Here is a 14238-nt window from a genome sequence, read left to right as displayed (position 1 = left end):
GAATCACAGAGTATGCTGAGCTGGAAGGGACCCATCAGGACCATCATGTCCTGGCCCTGCACAGGACTCCCCAACAATCCCACTGTGTGCCTGAGAGCACTGCCCAAACATTTCTTGAACTCTGTCAGGCTTGGTGCCCTGACCACTTCCTTGAGGAGCCTGTTCCAGTGCCCGAGCACCCTTTGGGTGAAAAACCCTTCCCTTGTATCCAGCCTAAACCTCCACCAACTCAGCTCCAGCCATTTCCTTCAGTCCTGTCACTGGTCACCACTGGTACCTGCCCCTCCACTGCCCCTTGGGACAATGCTGAAGACCCCAATGAGGTCTAACCTCAGTCTCCTCCAGGCTGAACAGACCAAGTGACCTCAGCCACTCTTCATAAGGCTTCCCCTCCAGACCCTTCACCATCCTCGTGGTCTTCCTTTGGACGCTCTCTAATTGCTTAATGTCTTTTTCACATTGTGGTGCCCAAAACTCATGTTCAACTTGCCACTGACCAGGACCCCCCAGGGCCCTTTCTGCAGCTGCTCTCCAGCCTCTCATTCCCCAGTGACTGCATTGTCCTCCAGGTGGTTTTCAGTGCTTCCCAGAATATTTTTTTTCCCATGACTTTACCAGGCACTGAAGTGAGACTGACATGCCTGTGGTTTCCAGGGTCCTCCTCCTTGCCCTTCTTGAAAACTGGGACAATGTTTGGCAGCTTCCAGTCAGCTGGGACTGATTTCCAGTGGGGCCCCAAACAGCAGCGAGCTTTTGAACAAATCAAGCAGGAAATTGCTCGTGCTGTAGCCCTTGGGCCAGTCAGGACAGCACCAGATGTGAAGAATGTACTTGTTTGTTTGTTGTGTTGCCTGTATAAATATATATACATATTCTTTAGTAAACAGCAGTTATTTTTCTTTTCCACAACTTTCAGCTGGAGCTTCTTGATTTCGAAGTTGTAATTGCTCGGAGGGAGGAGCTGGGTTGTTTTTCCCATGTCCTGCTCTCCTGGCAGAACATTTCTGTATCGTTAAACTGGGAAAATACGACAGGCCATGACATCAAAAAGGGGCCCGTGGCACACAGGTGGGGCTGAACTGTGGGGGTGTGGAACATTGATTCTCTGGTCTCCAGGGGCCATTCTGGAATGGAGACAATAGATTGTGACATCACAAAGGGGTCCGTGGCACACAGGTGGGGCTGCAACCTGCAGGTCTGGTGCTTGGTTCTTGGTTCCCATGGCCATACCAGAATGGAGAGGATAGGAGGTGACATAAAAAAGGGACCCATTGAACATGGGTGTGGCTTCATTGTGAGGGTGTGTGGTGTTGGTTCTTTGGTTGCCATGGGCGACTCCAGAACGGGAGGACAGGCCTGGATATCACAAAGGGGCCCGTGGCACAGGGGTGGGGCTGCACTGGGCTGTTGTGGGGCGTTGGTTCTTTGGCTGTCAGGGGCTGTTCCGGAATGGCACTGAGACACAGACCAACCAGACTGTTTGCAGTATGGTAAATCAGTTTATTCAAGAGCAAACGTGCCTTTATATACCCCCCATGACATCATGTGGTATCTCCTCAGGGTTCTTAGTGAGTCCTTCCAGTGGGCATGCTTTGTGGAGTCCTTCTCTGGGGGCTTGATGCAGGCTACATTTCTCATGCTCCCTTGTGACATCTTCCTGTGCAGTGTGAACCCTTTCCCCTACAGGCCATCACATCGCAAAGGGGGCCATGGCACGTAGGTAAGGCTGCATTTGTGGGGTGTGTGTGGGGGTGTTCTTTGGTTTCCAGGGACAATTCTGGAATAGAGAGGATACGCCGTGACATCACAAAGGGCCCCATGGCACACAGGGGTTCCTGTACTGCAGGGGTGTGTGGTGTTGGTTCCTTGGTGTCCAGGGGGGATGTCGGAATGGCCGTGACATCAGGAAGGGGCACATGGCACACAGGAAAGGCTACAGTGTGGATAAGTGGGTTCCTTGGTTTCCAGGGGCTGTTCTGTAACAGAGAGGACAGGCCGTGACATCACAGAGGGGCCCAAGGCAAATGGGTTGTACTGCACTGCACGGTGTGAGGTGTTGGTTTTTTGGTTTCCAGGTGCCATTCTGGAATGGAGAGGATAGGCTGTGACATCACAAAGGGGACAAAGGCACATTGGTGGGGCTGCATTTTGGTGTTGTGGATCATTGGTTGCCAGGGTGCATTCCAGAATTCAGATGATAGGCTGTGACTTCACAAATGGGCTCGAGGCACAGCGGTGGGGCTGTGTATTAGTTCATTTGGACACATGTCCGGAACAAAGACAAGTACAACAGACATTCAAACGCCACAAAACCAAAAATCTTTTATTGCAATGAGAATAATAAAAAAAAAACTACTAGCAAAGAGAATCAAAAGCTAAAAAAGAATACAACCCCCCCCCTTTATCGGTTGGCATTCATACAATACTACAAACAGCTTTTATTACAGTATTAACTAGTAAAACTGGAATTAAAGGGATACCAGAAAAGGATATAAAACATTTGATTTCTCGGTTGGTTCCTATCAGTAAACTGTGGTTACCCACACAGACAGGCCAGGGCTGCCAGGATCTGCAGCAGCTGGTCGGTGCCCGGGCTTAGTGGGCATCCCCAAGGAGCAACACAGTCTCCATGGCAGGATGAGGATCGCTCCCCCAGCAGTCCTGACACCCCATTTTATCAGCTCTACATTACACCACGAAGGGCCAGGATGCAGTACAAGGTGATGCCTGAGTGGCAACCAAACACCTGATAGCAACAGTCTGTGCATGCCCTGCTGTAGGGCAAGGGGAGAGCAACCCCTGCCCACATAACCTTCCTCCCATCATCATCTTTCTCACCCCTATGTACGACCTCTACGACCTCTCCCATTGTGTTTCAAGGGTATTTGTGTCTATCTTGCAGTATGGAGCCAAGCCAGGGAAGAACTCAGCTCTGGTGATAGGGGACATCAAGCTGACTTGCTAAAAAGCACAGTGGACCTTTCAGTTGACTTGTGTAATAAAGTTACACAAGTAATAAAGTAATAAAGTAATAAAGTATACTCTGGTTGGTTTCACATCCTAATATAATTTCTTTCTCACGCCTCTGTGCTCCATTGATCATCTAATTCAAAAGGACCCCCCTTACACCGAAGAGGCCTGGAATCTGTCCAGACAGTGCAAACTTTCTGTGGGAGCAGCTGGTGAGACCAGGATGTTGTCTGGTGTTGCATCAAACTCCAGACATACATTGCCTGTGGTGGCTCCTAATAGGCCCATAGATTTGTGACTGCCACTTCATACTGTAAAACCTGGATCCAAATTACAAAAATCCTGAAATCTGAAGTTCTTTTGTAAAAATTGTCGAATAGTCTAGACTCTGCAGAAATTCCAGGGATATACAGACCCATAAGATGGGACACTCCTGTTCATCTGCTTCAACTTGGAGACTAAGTCTGTGTTCGAAGGCAGTACACTGACCCCCTGCATGCCAACTGGATTATCTCAAGTACTGTTGACTACCCACAATCTCAGCAGACTGTGTGGGTGACCCTGGCTGACCCAACGAGGCAGGACATACTTTGCCTAAACATCCTTGTTATTTTAGTTGTATCACAGATCAAAACGTACCTACCCTCCATTGATCATTAATAATTCCCATGGGCAGAAGAGCCAAACTGGGGCTCCCAGGGAAGCAGAAGCTGGGAGGATGGTGCAGGATACAGTGAATGAAGGAAACTGTGAAATGCAGAAATCCTCAGTGGATGGCTGATTGCTTGGATCATCTCTGCAGCAATCCCGGCCATCCTGCTGCACTGGCCATTCAGTGTATGGCAACTGTGGCAGCATCAGGAGCAGGGGTTTCAGAATCTGCCTGGTTTCAACATTCCAAGTCCTCTGGAAGTGCATGGGACAAGCCCCAAGACAAGGAGCTCGGGTCCTGGCCCTCTTGGCCGTGAACTCTGTGTGTCCAAACAAAACAGGGGCAGAGGTGGGACCAAGAGGAGTCACTCTGCACCTGCCCTGAGTTCATGGGAATGCAAAGGGAGGATGGACCTTGGCTGAGGGCTTGGAGAGAGAGAAGGTTGTTTCTCCAAGTGGAAATGCACTTGAACCAGCCTGCATGACCAGCCTGTGTTTTCCTCTGGTGGCTGAACACAGCCAGCACATGAGGTGAGGGGAATGTGTGGGACCAGGGCACTGCTTTGGGGCCATGCTGGGAATTCCAGTGGACTAAAGGACAAACACTGGGTGCTGCTCACGAGAGAAGAGGAAAAAAAGGGGAAACCAAAAAGTGTCGGCGGAAAAGTCCCGCAATGGAACTCTGTGTGTGCAGCCTCATTTTCTCCTTCAGCACCCATAAGAGAGGGGGCAAAAAGTGGGGGTTGGGACCCTAAAACTGCTCGGGGGGGAAATTGGGGATTGAAGTGGCAATGGAAAAGTGGGAGGAACATGGAGAAGGGTGGAAAGGGGGGGTGGTCTTGCAGGTCCGATGGTCCCATGGGGGTCTTTGGGCACAGGGGGGTTGGCAAAGGGGGGTGGCCCCACTGAGCTCCCAACTTACTGTGGGGTGCTGGGGGCTGCTGGATCCAATCTCAGCCTTGGGTTATGCCAACAGCTTCAATTTAGAGGAATTACAGATGTGACTGAAGCACTTTTGTCCCCCAGGTTTTAATGATGGCAAAACAGATCTATTCATAGAAATGAATTATTTAGGGTTACAAATGATCAGACAAAAGATCTTCATCAGAATTATTTACTGCACAATAGAAACACTAAAACTACCAGGAGTACGGGATAAAATAGGACAGTGCTCTAACCTACAGCAGTTGTTGAAGCAATTCTACTAAAGCTGGCACAAAAGCAATAATTCTTAATTAGGGATGGATGGAACTCCCCCAGACCAACGCTGGTGGGGAGATCTCTGCTCTCAGCCTCCAGGAGTGACCTTGGGGGGTCCCCAGCCAAGGCAGGGATTTCCACACAGCCCCCCAGGAAGGGTTCTGTTGGCAGAAGCTGCCCCTGTGAAAGGGGACTGGCCCTTTCTGGTAGAAACCTCAGTCCGCTCAAAAGCAAAGGGCCGCTACGAGCCCCGCAAAGACTGCAACTCCCATGGTGCCCCGCGCGGCGCGGCGGGTGGGCGGGCGGAAGGCGGGGCCGCGCGCTGATTGGCTGCGGCGAGGGTCAGGAAAGGCGTTGCGCGCGCAGAGCGCCGTGTTGGCTGCCGGGAAGCGATGGCGGCGGCGAGGCCTGCGGTTGGTGTGAGAGCTGGCGGGGCCTGCGGGAGAGCGGGGCTCTGGGGATCCCCTCGAGGGCTGCGGGGAGCGCGGCTGTGGGTGGAAAGGCTGGAGGGCTCGGGAGGGTTTAGCCGAGGGGTTCGGGCGTTCCCGAGGGTCAGACCGCGGGGCCTGGAACCCGCGGAGGGGGGGAGGCTGTGCCACCGCCTTGGCTGCACTGCGCAGGCGCGCGGGCGGAGTACTCATGAGGGAACTGCAACTCCCATGAGGCCCCGCGCGGTCCGCCATTACCCGTCCTGTCACAGCGCCCCTGCCGGCCTGGCGGACCGACCCCAGGGAAAGGGGATCCTTATTCCCCCCCCGGACCCCAGAGACCCCCAACACTCAGCACACAGAGACCCCACAGGGAGGGGGGCCCGAGGGTTCCCTAAAGCCCAGCAGTGGGGTTCAGGGGACCTCCCAGCCCCCAGGGAAGGGGTCCTGGGGGTGCCCCCCGAAAGTCTGGGGGGGAGATGTACCACATCCGGGTCAGGGGATCCCAGTGCCCCCAGTATAGCCTAGTGAGCTCCCAGTGACCCTCAGTACGGCCCAGTAACCCCCTCAGTGACTACCCAGTGTGTCCAGGTGATCCTCCAGTGAGCACCCAGTAACCCCCAGTATGGCCCAGTAACCTCCCAGTGTCCCCCCGTGTGTCCTGGTAATCCCCCAGTAACTGCCCAGTCCCTCCCAGTGCCCCCGGTTCCCCCCAGTGTGTCCCAGTATCCCTCAGTAATCCCCCAGTGCCCTGCAAAGCCCCCCAGCTGTCCCCAGCATGTCCCCAGATGCCCTTGGCCTTTCTGTGAGCATGGGGGAAAGGGGGCATTTTGGTGTCAGAGGGTCCAGGGGGGCTCCTGGGGTGAGATGGAGGGTTGGGGACATCAGGGATGGGGTTTGGGGACAGTGGGGACAGTGGGGAGGGGTTTGGGGACACTGGAACTGGGGGCGTCAAGGGGGAAATTAGGGCCATGGGGAGGCCCTGGGGACATGGGAGACACCAGGGGGGTCTCGGGGTGTCAAGGGGGGAACTGGGGACACCAAGAGGGTCTTGGGAACACCAGGGGGGTCTTAGGACTCAGCTGCTCATTGTGGAGCTCATCCTCTTCCCCCTCGGGCCCCTTTAACCCCCCCCAAATGTCACTTAACTCCCATTTTCCCTTTAATCCCCTCCCCCCACTGATCCTTTTGATCCCCCAAACCCCTTTTAACTCCCCTAAATGCACCCAAAATCCTCCTAATCCCCATCCAATCCCCCCAAGACCCCCCCCGAATCTCCCCCAACCCCCCCCTCAAATCCCTTCCAACCCCCCCCAAAGAGGGATCACCTGGGACAGGAACACAGTGGGCTGTACTGGGGGCACTGGGCTGTACTGGGAGGGCACTGGGGGGGGCTCAGGTGTCCCACGGCAACGTGGCCCAGCTCCAGGAGAGATCTGGGGAGCAGTGAGGAGGTACTGGTCTGTACTGGTCTGTACTGGTCTGTACTGGTCTGTCTGGTCTGTCGTGGTTTGTACCCCCAATCCTCAAAGCTCCTCCCCAGCTCCCCCAGGACCCTCCCAGACCCCAAAGCTCCCCAGGCCCCCCCAGCCCCCTGACTTGGTCCTGCTGCCCCTTGAGCATCTGCAGCTGCTGCAGAACCAGGCATTTCATCAGCAAGTTTGCAGCTGACACCAAGCTGGGGGTGTGTTGATGTGCTGGAGGGCAGGAGGGCTCTGCAGAGGGACCTGGCCAAGCTGGATCCCTTCACTGCAGGGAAGTCTGTGCTGGCAGCCTGAGTGTGTCCCGACCCCCTGCGCTCCCCCCAGGATATTTGGGACGAGTTCCCCCTTCCTGGGCACCCGTGGGATGGGGGTGTGATTGTTCTCCTGCTGTTGCTGTTGCTGCTCCACCCCTGTCCCTGCCCTTCCTGCTGCTGTGAGCGGAGCGGCCACGATGGGAAAGGGGCGAGAGAAGTGAAAAGAGCAGGTGGGACCCCCAAATGGAACGTGAGGGGCAGTGGGTCACCCCCAAAGGGAGCTGGGGGGAGCCGGGGCTTGGGGGGCTGATGGGAAAGGGGTGGGAGAAGGGGGCTAAAGGGAGGGGGGACAGCAGGAGTGGGGTCACTGTGGCAGTCCCTCCGTGTCCCCGTGCCTTGATCCCTGGAGAGCGGGGGAGGCTGCAGAGAGGGGGGAGCTGCGAGAGCCCCAAGAGCCTGGAGAGGGGGGAGCTCGGGCCCCCTGTGCCGAGCCAGCGGTCGGGGCCGTGTTGTTGGTGCCAGATTTCCATCAGGCTGAACCCAGAGCCCGCCCACGTGTCAGGGGGCCCGATCCACTCCTGGCTCTCGTTGCCCTGGGGCAGCCTCTGGTGTCCCCCCACCTGTGGGGCTGTTTGGTTTCCTTGGGCACAGCCGACCCTTGTGCAGGGCTGTGCCCTTGGGGGCTCTTGAGGGTGGGCAGGAGGTGTTTTTTGGGGGTGCCAGGGTGGGTTGGGGGCAGAGCCCCGGCAGTGGGTGGGGGGATGCGGGTCCCCCCCCATGGTGGGGGTTGGTGTTGCTGGGTCAGGCCCCGCCGGCTCCATTGTCAGCCCGGTGCTGGTGGGGGGGACACAGCGGGTTTGGGGCCCCTCCAGGAGTGCCAGGGTGGGTGTGGAGCCTGGGAGCTGCCGAGTGTGGAGGGCGGAGCGGGGAGATGTCAGAGCTGGGGGACCCCCGGCAGCCTGGAGGGGGGAGTACGGAGAGGGAGGAGCCCCGGGACCCCCGGGAACCTAAAATGGAGGGTGTGGAGAAAGGGAAGCCTGGACAGTGGGGACCCTTGGGATCTCTGGGACAACAGAGTGGAGAACCTGGAGAGGGGGAATGTCTGGGAACGCGGCACCCAAAGGCAAGAGTCAGAGGAGAAGGGACCCTTGGGACCCCCAACACTCCCAGCATCCCTAAGTGGGACCCCCAGCATCCCAGACAGGGGAGACCCTCCGACCCCAGAGGGGAGAGACCAGAGAGGGGGAACTTCTGGGAGAGATTTTTTGAGCTAATCTTCATATTTTGGAGTATTTTTTAGCTGAATCTCAAATTTTTGCAGTTTGGAAGGACAGGGGTCTTCTTGCTGTTTCTGAGGGATTTTTTTTCCTGAATCTCAGGGGTTTGGATTTTTCTGGGCTGAATCTTGGTGTTTTGGAGGTTTTTATGGACACAGGGTGCCCAGTGAGTTCTCGAGGTGGACTTGGGCAGGAGGAACCCCCAAGCCAACGTGCTCAGCCCTTGTTTTCCGCCCCATCAGGATTTCTCCTTCCCAAAGCTTGGGCGGATGGAGGAGGAGGCTGCGAGGAAGAGGAAGATGCTGCAGCCCCCCCAGGCAGGTGAGGAGGAAGTCAGTGCCCCTTTGTCCCAGTCTTGTGCTGCCTCTGGCAGCCGAGCATCGCCCCCGGCTGCAGGACAACCCCGCTGCTGTCCTGCCAGGGTGGAGTTGGGGGATGTCCTTGGCCTTCCCTCTGGGCTGGAGGCAAATCCCCTCCCTGTCCTTCTTCCTTCCTGCCACAGGCCCCGAGCTGAGGACAGAGAGCACAGAGGACAAATCCCCCCAGCAGAACCTGGTGGGAGAGGCCGTTTTGAACAGCTCCACGGTGCAGGAAGGCAGCGGGGAGGAAAAGGGCCGGAGATCCCCCCGGAGGAGGGGCTCCAAAGCCAACCTGGGGTGCTCTGAGGAGGAAAGACCCAGCCTGTGCCGGGAAGGAGGCCGGAGCTTGAGCCGGAGCTCCGACCTGGTGGTCCCTGAACAGCCTCCCAGCAGGGAGAAGCCCTTCAGGTGCTTGGAATGTGGGAAGAGCTTCAGGAAGAGCTCTGACCTCCTCACCCACCAGCACATCCACACTGGGGAACGGCCCTACACGTGTGGGGAATGTGGGAAGAGCTTCACACAGAGCTCCAGCCTGCTCCGACACCAGCACATCCACACTGGGGAACGGCCCTACCCGTGTGTGGAATGTGGGAAGAGGTTCAGGGACAGCTCCAGCCTCCTCACCCACCAGAACATCCACACTGGGGAACGGCCCTACACTTGTGGGGAATGTGGGAAGAGCTTCAAGTGCAGCTCCAACCTCCTCATCCACCGTCGTATCCACACCGGGGAACGGCCCTACCCGTGTGGGGAGTGTGGGAAGAGGTTTCAGACCAGCTCACATCTCCTCGACCACCAGCGGACGCACACGGATGAGAGGCCCTTCCGCTGCACCGACTGCGGGAAGGGCTTCAACCAGAACTCTCACCTCGTCATCCACCAGCGCATCCACACCGGGGAGAGGCCCTACAAGTGTGGGGAGTGTGGGAAGAGCTTCACCCACAGCTCTGCCTTGATCAAACACCAACGGACCCACCCGTAAGGGAAGCCCTGCGAGTGCTTTAATTGCGGGAAGAGCTTCAGTCCATCCCTTTCTACCCCTTTCACAGGGGCAGGTTCTTCCAACAGAACCTATGGCGTATTAATATAATACAAACCACATAGACCTGGCTAGTTTGGGGGTTCTCAGCCAATTCCTCTTCATTCAAATGAGACAACAGTTTATATGTGGTTTAACGCATCGCACCGGCGCGGCACGCCCGGCTCGGCCCCGGGCACGGAAAGGAGCAAGAGAGGGGGAGCTTCACCAGTGCAGGCTGTGCCATCGTGGGAGACGAGAGGGGGAGCCCAGAGCACACAAAAGAGAAGGACAACTCCAAACCCGGGCAGATGGAGGTCGTTCAGCCCTGTAAGGCCATCCATCCAAGAGAAGGATACTCTAATTAAACCTATGTCCTGAGGACCTCGCTGTCACCATCCAAGCTCGCTGGACCCTGGCAGATGAACCTTAGGATTAAAGGGTGGGTTCAGTTCAATGTATACTGTGTCTCACCTAAAAAATCCATTGCACAGGCTTGAAGGCTTTGCCCACTTTTGCAAAGCCTTGTATCGACATCTTCTACAAATGCAGTCACACAAAGATCAAAAGACAAAGGCAGGTGCCTCCAAAGGTGTACCTAAATTATAACTTGGTTTCCTTTCCTTATTGATTGCTTTTGTCACACTGAAGGACCCAAAGACTCATTAAGAAAACTATAACTAATGTTCTGTGTTAACAAAAACCAGTACAGTTATTTATATATATTTTTATATACTTTTGTGTATCTCAAGAATCAATTCTTGTTCCATGATAAATTCAAGAAAGTTTTCTTTAAACTTGCTTTTCTATAAAACAGAAAAGGGGGATATATTGGGATCCAGTTTTTGAGAAAATGTGTTTTAGGATTTTTGTTATGTTATTATACTATGTTATTGTATTATTCCCTTTCATTGTACCCCCATTTTCCCTTATTTTCCCTGCATTTCTGTTGGCCAGTTAGTGCTGCATTGCAGTACCAACCTTATGTGGCCATTTCTTCCTTTCATAGATATGCTCCTCCCCTTGTTCTCCCTAGGTGGTCCTAGTTTGCAGACTCCACCCTTGCTCCTCCCCTCCTTCCAGCAAGTTCTGCTCCTGCCCTATAAAAGGCAGGAGCCTTGTTAATGAAGTGTTCCATTTTGCACCCAACATTGCAATGTCTGATCCCTCATTCCTGTTGGGCCATCGAGGACGCTGAGAACCTGTTTCCTGCATGTCAGTCCTGTGGCCATGGGCAGGGACAGGCCCTGGGTGCTGCTGGGACAGAGCTGGGCTCCTTGCCTTCCAGCCTTCTCCTTTAGGGCACACAAGGTCTTTTGCAGCAGCTTTTCCCTTCAAAAAAAAAAAGCATTACAGAGAAAGACCTCCTTCCTCCTCGAAATGCTGCAGGAGCTTTGAACAGAAGCCAGGTTTGGCTCACTGCAGGGGGGAAGGGATGCTGATCCAACCCGAATTTGTAATGGGAAACGATGGAGCCCTTGGGAATAGCTGGAGGAACAGAGGAGTATTTTATAGGCTTTGGAGCAGTACTGGCCTCCGCTGGTTGTCGGATGTCACTGAAGAAGTGCTGGGCTGGACTGCTGTGAGATAACTTTTCACTTTACCACGTGAAAACCAGCCCTTCTGTGGGACAGTTGGACCCCTTCACTCCAGACTCGTGCCTGTGCCAAGGGCACAGCAAAAGGAAAGGCCACTTGTCACACACGAGCTCTGCTGTGAGCCAGCTCCCAGCTCAGCCTGATGAATCCTTAATTGCTGGTTTTTCCCTTCAGCCCAGGGTTTCCTTTGCCAGTGTTTGCACAGCACACGGAGTGCAGGGGCCACAGCAGCTGGGGGGTCCCTGGATCAGGGTCAGGTCAATTAAAATCAGCCCAATCCATGTTTCTAAGGCTCTGCAACATATTTGCAATGAATGCACTGTGCTGACACTCCTGAAAAGAGCTGAGTCTGCAGCACACCTGTATTTGCTAAGCAGGAAAAAAAACCATCAAAAACCCCCTTACTTCACCATTCCCAATCGATGGGGCCAGTTCAGGCCCATTTGCCTCTTTCTGACCTTTGCTATCAACGCTCCTTCCATGTTCCTAATTGCAAAAGCAAGTGAAATGACAGCAGGTGGGAGCGTTGCCTTGGTGGTGGTGATGCTGTTCCACGGTTTGGGAGGAAAAACCCACCCTGCCCTGCTGCCTTTGAACCCCGGGCTGTCTGCCTGGTGTCAGCAGTCAGGGAGCCACTCTCACGTGTGGGTGACCCCGGGAAGCGCTTGGCAGTGACTTGGAGAGAGGTTGTTTCCTTGCCAGAGCCCACGTGCATCTTCTCCCTTCAGGGTAGAAGGTGTAGGAAGCACTGGGTGAATGATTAACTGGTGTGAGGACCTGGCTCCACACTTGTGGGCAAAAATAAATAAGAATTCCTCCAGCTGTTGCTGATACCCTCAGATCAAGAAGGTTGTGAGCTTAAGGATTTCCAGGAACAGCTCTCGGGCACAGCTCTGGTACTTCGGGGAGGAAATCAGTTCTGAGGAGGATGGGAAGCGGTTCTGGCATCCTGTGAGCCCAGCAGGCTCCAAGGCAGGGCAGTCCTAGGGGGAATATTCTCCCTACAGTAGCTATTTCTGCAGGGTGTGGCCATACCTTTTGCAGTGTAGTCAGAGCGAGGAGGGTGGATCAGTTCTGTCCATCCCATTCACTGCGGGATGTTGGCACTGAGCTGAGTCAGGGCTCCTGCTGGGGGGCTGCAGGGCTGGAATGCACGTCCAAATGGACAGATGGGTCAGTGGTGACTCCCTGGGGCTCTGCTGGGTCCCTCTGCCAGCAAAGGGAAAATGCCAGTGTAGTCCCTGAGGAGGGCTGCGGGAGCCCTGAAGCCCAGGAGGCCCTGGCTGTCTGGGGATCCTGTGCCAGGATCCTTGCTTAGGGCAGGAACCTTCATTGCCTGAGAGTGTGCCGAGTTGCCTCTTATTTTTAAACAGCCCTGACATCCCCCAGAGCTGCCAGGCCTCGGGTGGAGCAAGGCTGTGCTATTCGTGAGCTCTAAAACTTGCACTCACACACACAAAAAAAAGCAGTGGGGCAGTGCAGGAGGCTGTAGGGGATTGGCTGCCTTAATAACCTCACCCTGGGCACAGAAGGCTGCTTGTGGTCTATTTTTAAAGGTAAATAGCTGGAAATAAATTTGCCAGGTGGTGGCATAATATAAGCCCGAGCTGCTGGGATGCACAGGGTCCCTTGGGCAGGGCACTGCTGAACTCGGTGGTTTTTAGAAACTTTGTCTCCAATTCTGTCAGATCTGGGCAGGGTTTGCATCCCCCCTGCCCAGCCAGAGGGTCCTTTGGACTGTGTCCCTGCATGGCTCCCTGGAATGGTCGCTGGTATGGAGACAATAAAGCTGTCTGTGGTGTTTTGTCTCTATTAGCAGAGATCCACCAATTAGCTGTAATTCATTGTGGCAGGAAAGAGGATTAAAAACAGATGTCTGGTTATTATTCCAAATGTATGTTGGCTCGTGCAGGGTACCAGGGTGTGGGGGTGGCAAAGCCTGCCCAGGAAGCCTTCAGCACTCTTGGCTGGCAGCCCAGCTGTCGCCCCACTGCCCTGGGGACACCTTCCCCCACACAGATACTCCAACTGCTCCAGGGAAAAATGGTCTCTCCCCTCTTGGAAGTACTTAAATGGGCTTTAGCATTGCTATCCCTTTGGTGAGAGCCATTTGCTCCTGCGTGGAAGGTGTCCCTGCCAGAGAAGATGCCACCACAGTGCTGGGCTCGGGAACCAGCTCGCTCACAGGAACTGAACCCCTGAGCCACGACACTTCTGCCTGCACGATCCCAGGCCTTGGAGCATCCCCTCGATTTTTCAAACCTTTGAGCCTGCCTAAGTGGACATTGACTTTTCAAAGAAAAGGTTGTTCTCTGATAGATATAAACACAATGAAGATGTTGACTGGTGTGCTATTTAAACTTCTGACAGACTGGGCAGCTCCCTGAAGCTCAAAGCATGAAACCAGTCAATTGAGAGGCAGAGAATGACCAGAGAGCAAATGGAGGAGGAAACCAGGGAGCAACAGGAATGACACACATCCAGCAAGTCTACTGAAGGGATGTCCTGAGACATGGCCATTTAAACAGGAGAGGTGGAAACATCTGAAGGGAGAGGGAGATGAAGTTATAGACGAAATAGTGGTAATCCAGGTAGAGGGCCAGATCCGTATTTCTTCTCTTGCCATCAGTACACTTCCAGGAAATTCTTGTTCTGTCATAGTGGGAAAACTGCCCTTTCTTAAAAGTACTCAAATGACCCACTAATGGAAATGTGCTTCAATATTATTTAAATGTGAAAGTATTAAAATTGTGCCTCTTTCCAGACAGACATCACTTGTCTGGCCGTGACCAGGCAGCCCCACAGGCTGTGCTGGATTATGGGATGTCTCCAGTGGCACAAAGGAATCAAGGGGCCATTGTGACACTGCAGGGCCTCGTGGAACCAAAGGATCCCTGGGACACTGCATGATGAAAAAGGGAATAGAATACAGAGGTGGAAAATGTCATGGTTTCAGGAGTTTTAGTATTTTAGGCCGTTTTCCCATTGTTTTGGAAGGA

At 54.4% G+C, this 14238-nt stretch overlaps 2 protein-coding genes across 2 annotated transcripts in view; one reads left to right on the top strand and one right to left on the bottom strand.

Annotated features, from left to right (window-relative positions):
* The window catches only part of LOC127464677 (spermatogenesis-associated protein 16-like), an 80643-nt gene that overhangs the window by 19842 nt on the left and 46563 nt on the right, over window positions 1-14238 (bottom strand). The window lies entirely within an intron of this gene.
* Window positions 7730-11022, top strand: LOC127464672 (oocyte zinc finger protein XlCOF19-like). The gene is made up of 2 exons (XM_051775111.1): window positions 7730-8585; window positions 8767-11022. Exons 1-2 carry the CDS (start codon window positions 8534-8536, stop codon window positions 9603-9605), a joined length of 891 nt encoding a protein of 296 aa, XP_051631071.1. The 5' UTR covers window positions 7730-8533; the 3' UTR covers window positions 9606-11022.

The sequence above is a fragment of the Manacus candei genome, unplaced genomic scaffold (assembly GCF_025592945.1).
Source record: "Manacus candei isolate 608988 ecotype Guabito, Panama unplaced genomic scaffold, ASM2559294v1 h1tg000256l, whole genome shotgun sequence".
In the NCBI taxonomy this organism is placed as follows: Eukaryota; Metazoa; Chordata; class Aves; order Passeriformes; family Pipridae; genus Manacus; species Manacus candei.
Note: the sequence above shows the minus strand (reverse complement) of the source record. Positions and strands in the feature narration are given on the sequence as shown.

Coding starts and splice junctions, on each gene's coding strand:
- LOC127464672 (XM_051775111.1), top strand. CDS start 8,534: ATGGAGGAGGAGGCTGCGAGGAAGAGGAAGATGCTGCAGCCCCCCCAG. Junction 8,586..8,766: donor GCTGCAGCCCCCCCAGGCAG/GTGAGGAGGAAG, acceptor TTCCTGCCACAG/GCCCCGAGCTGAGGACAGAG.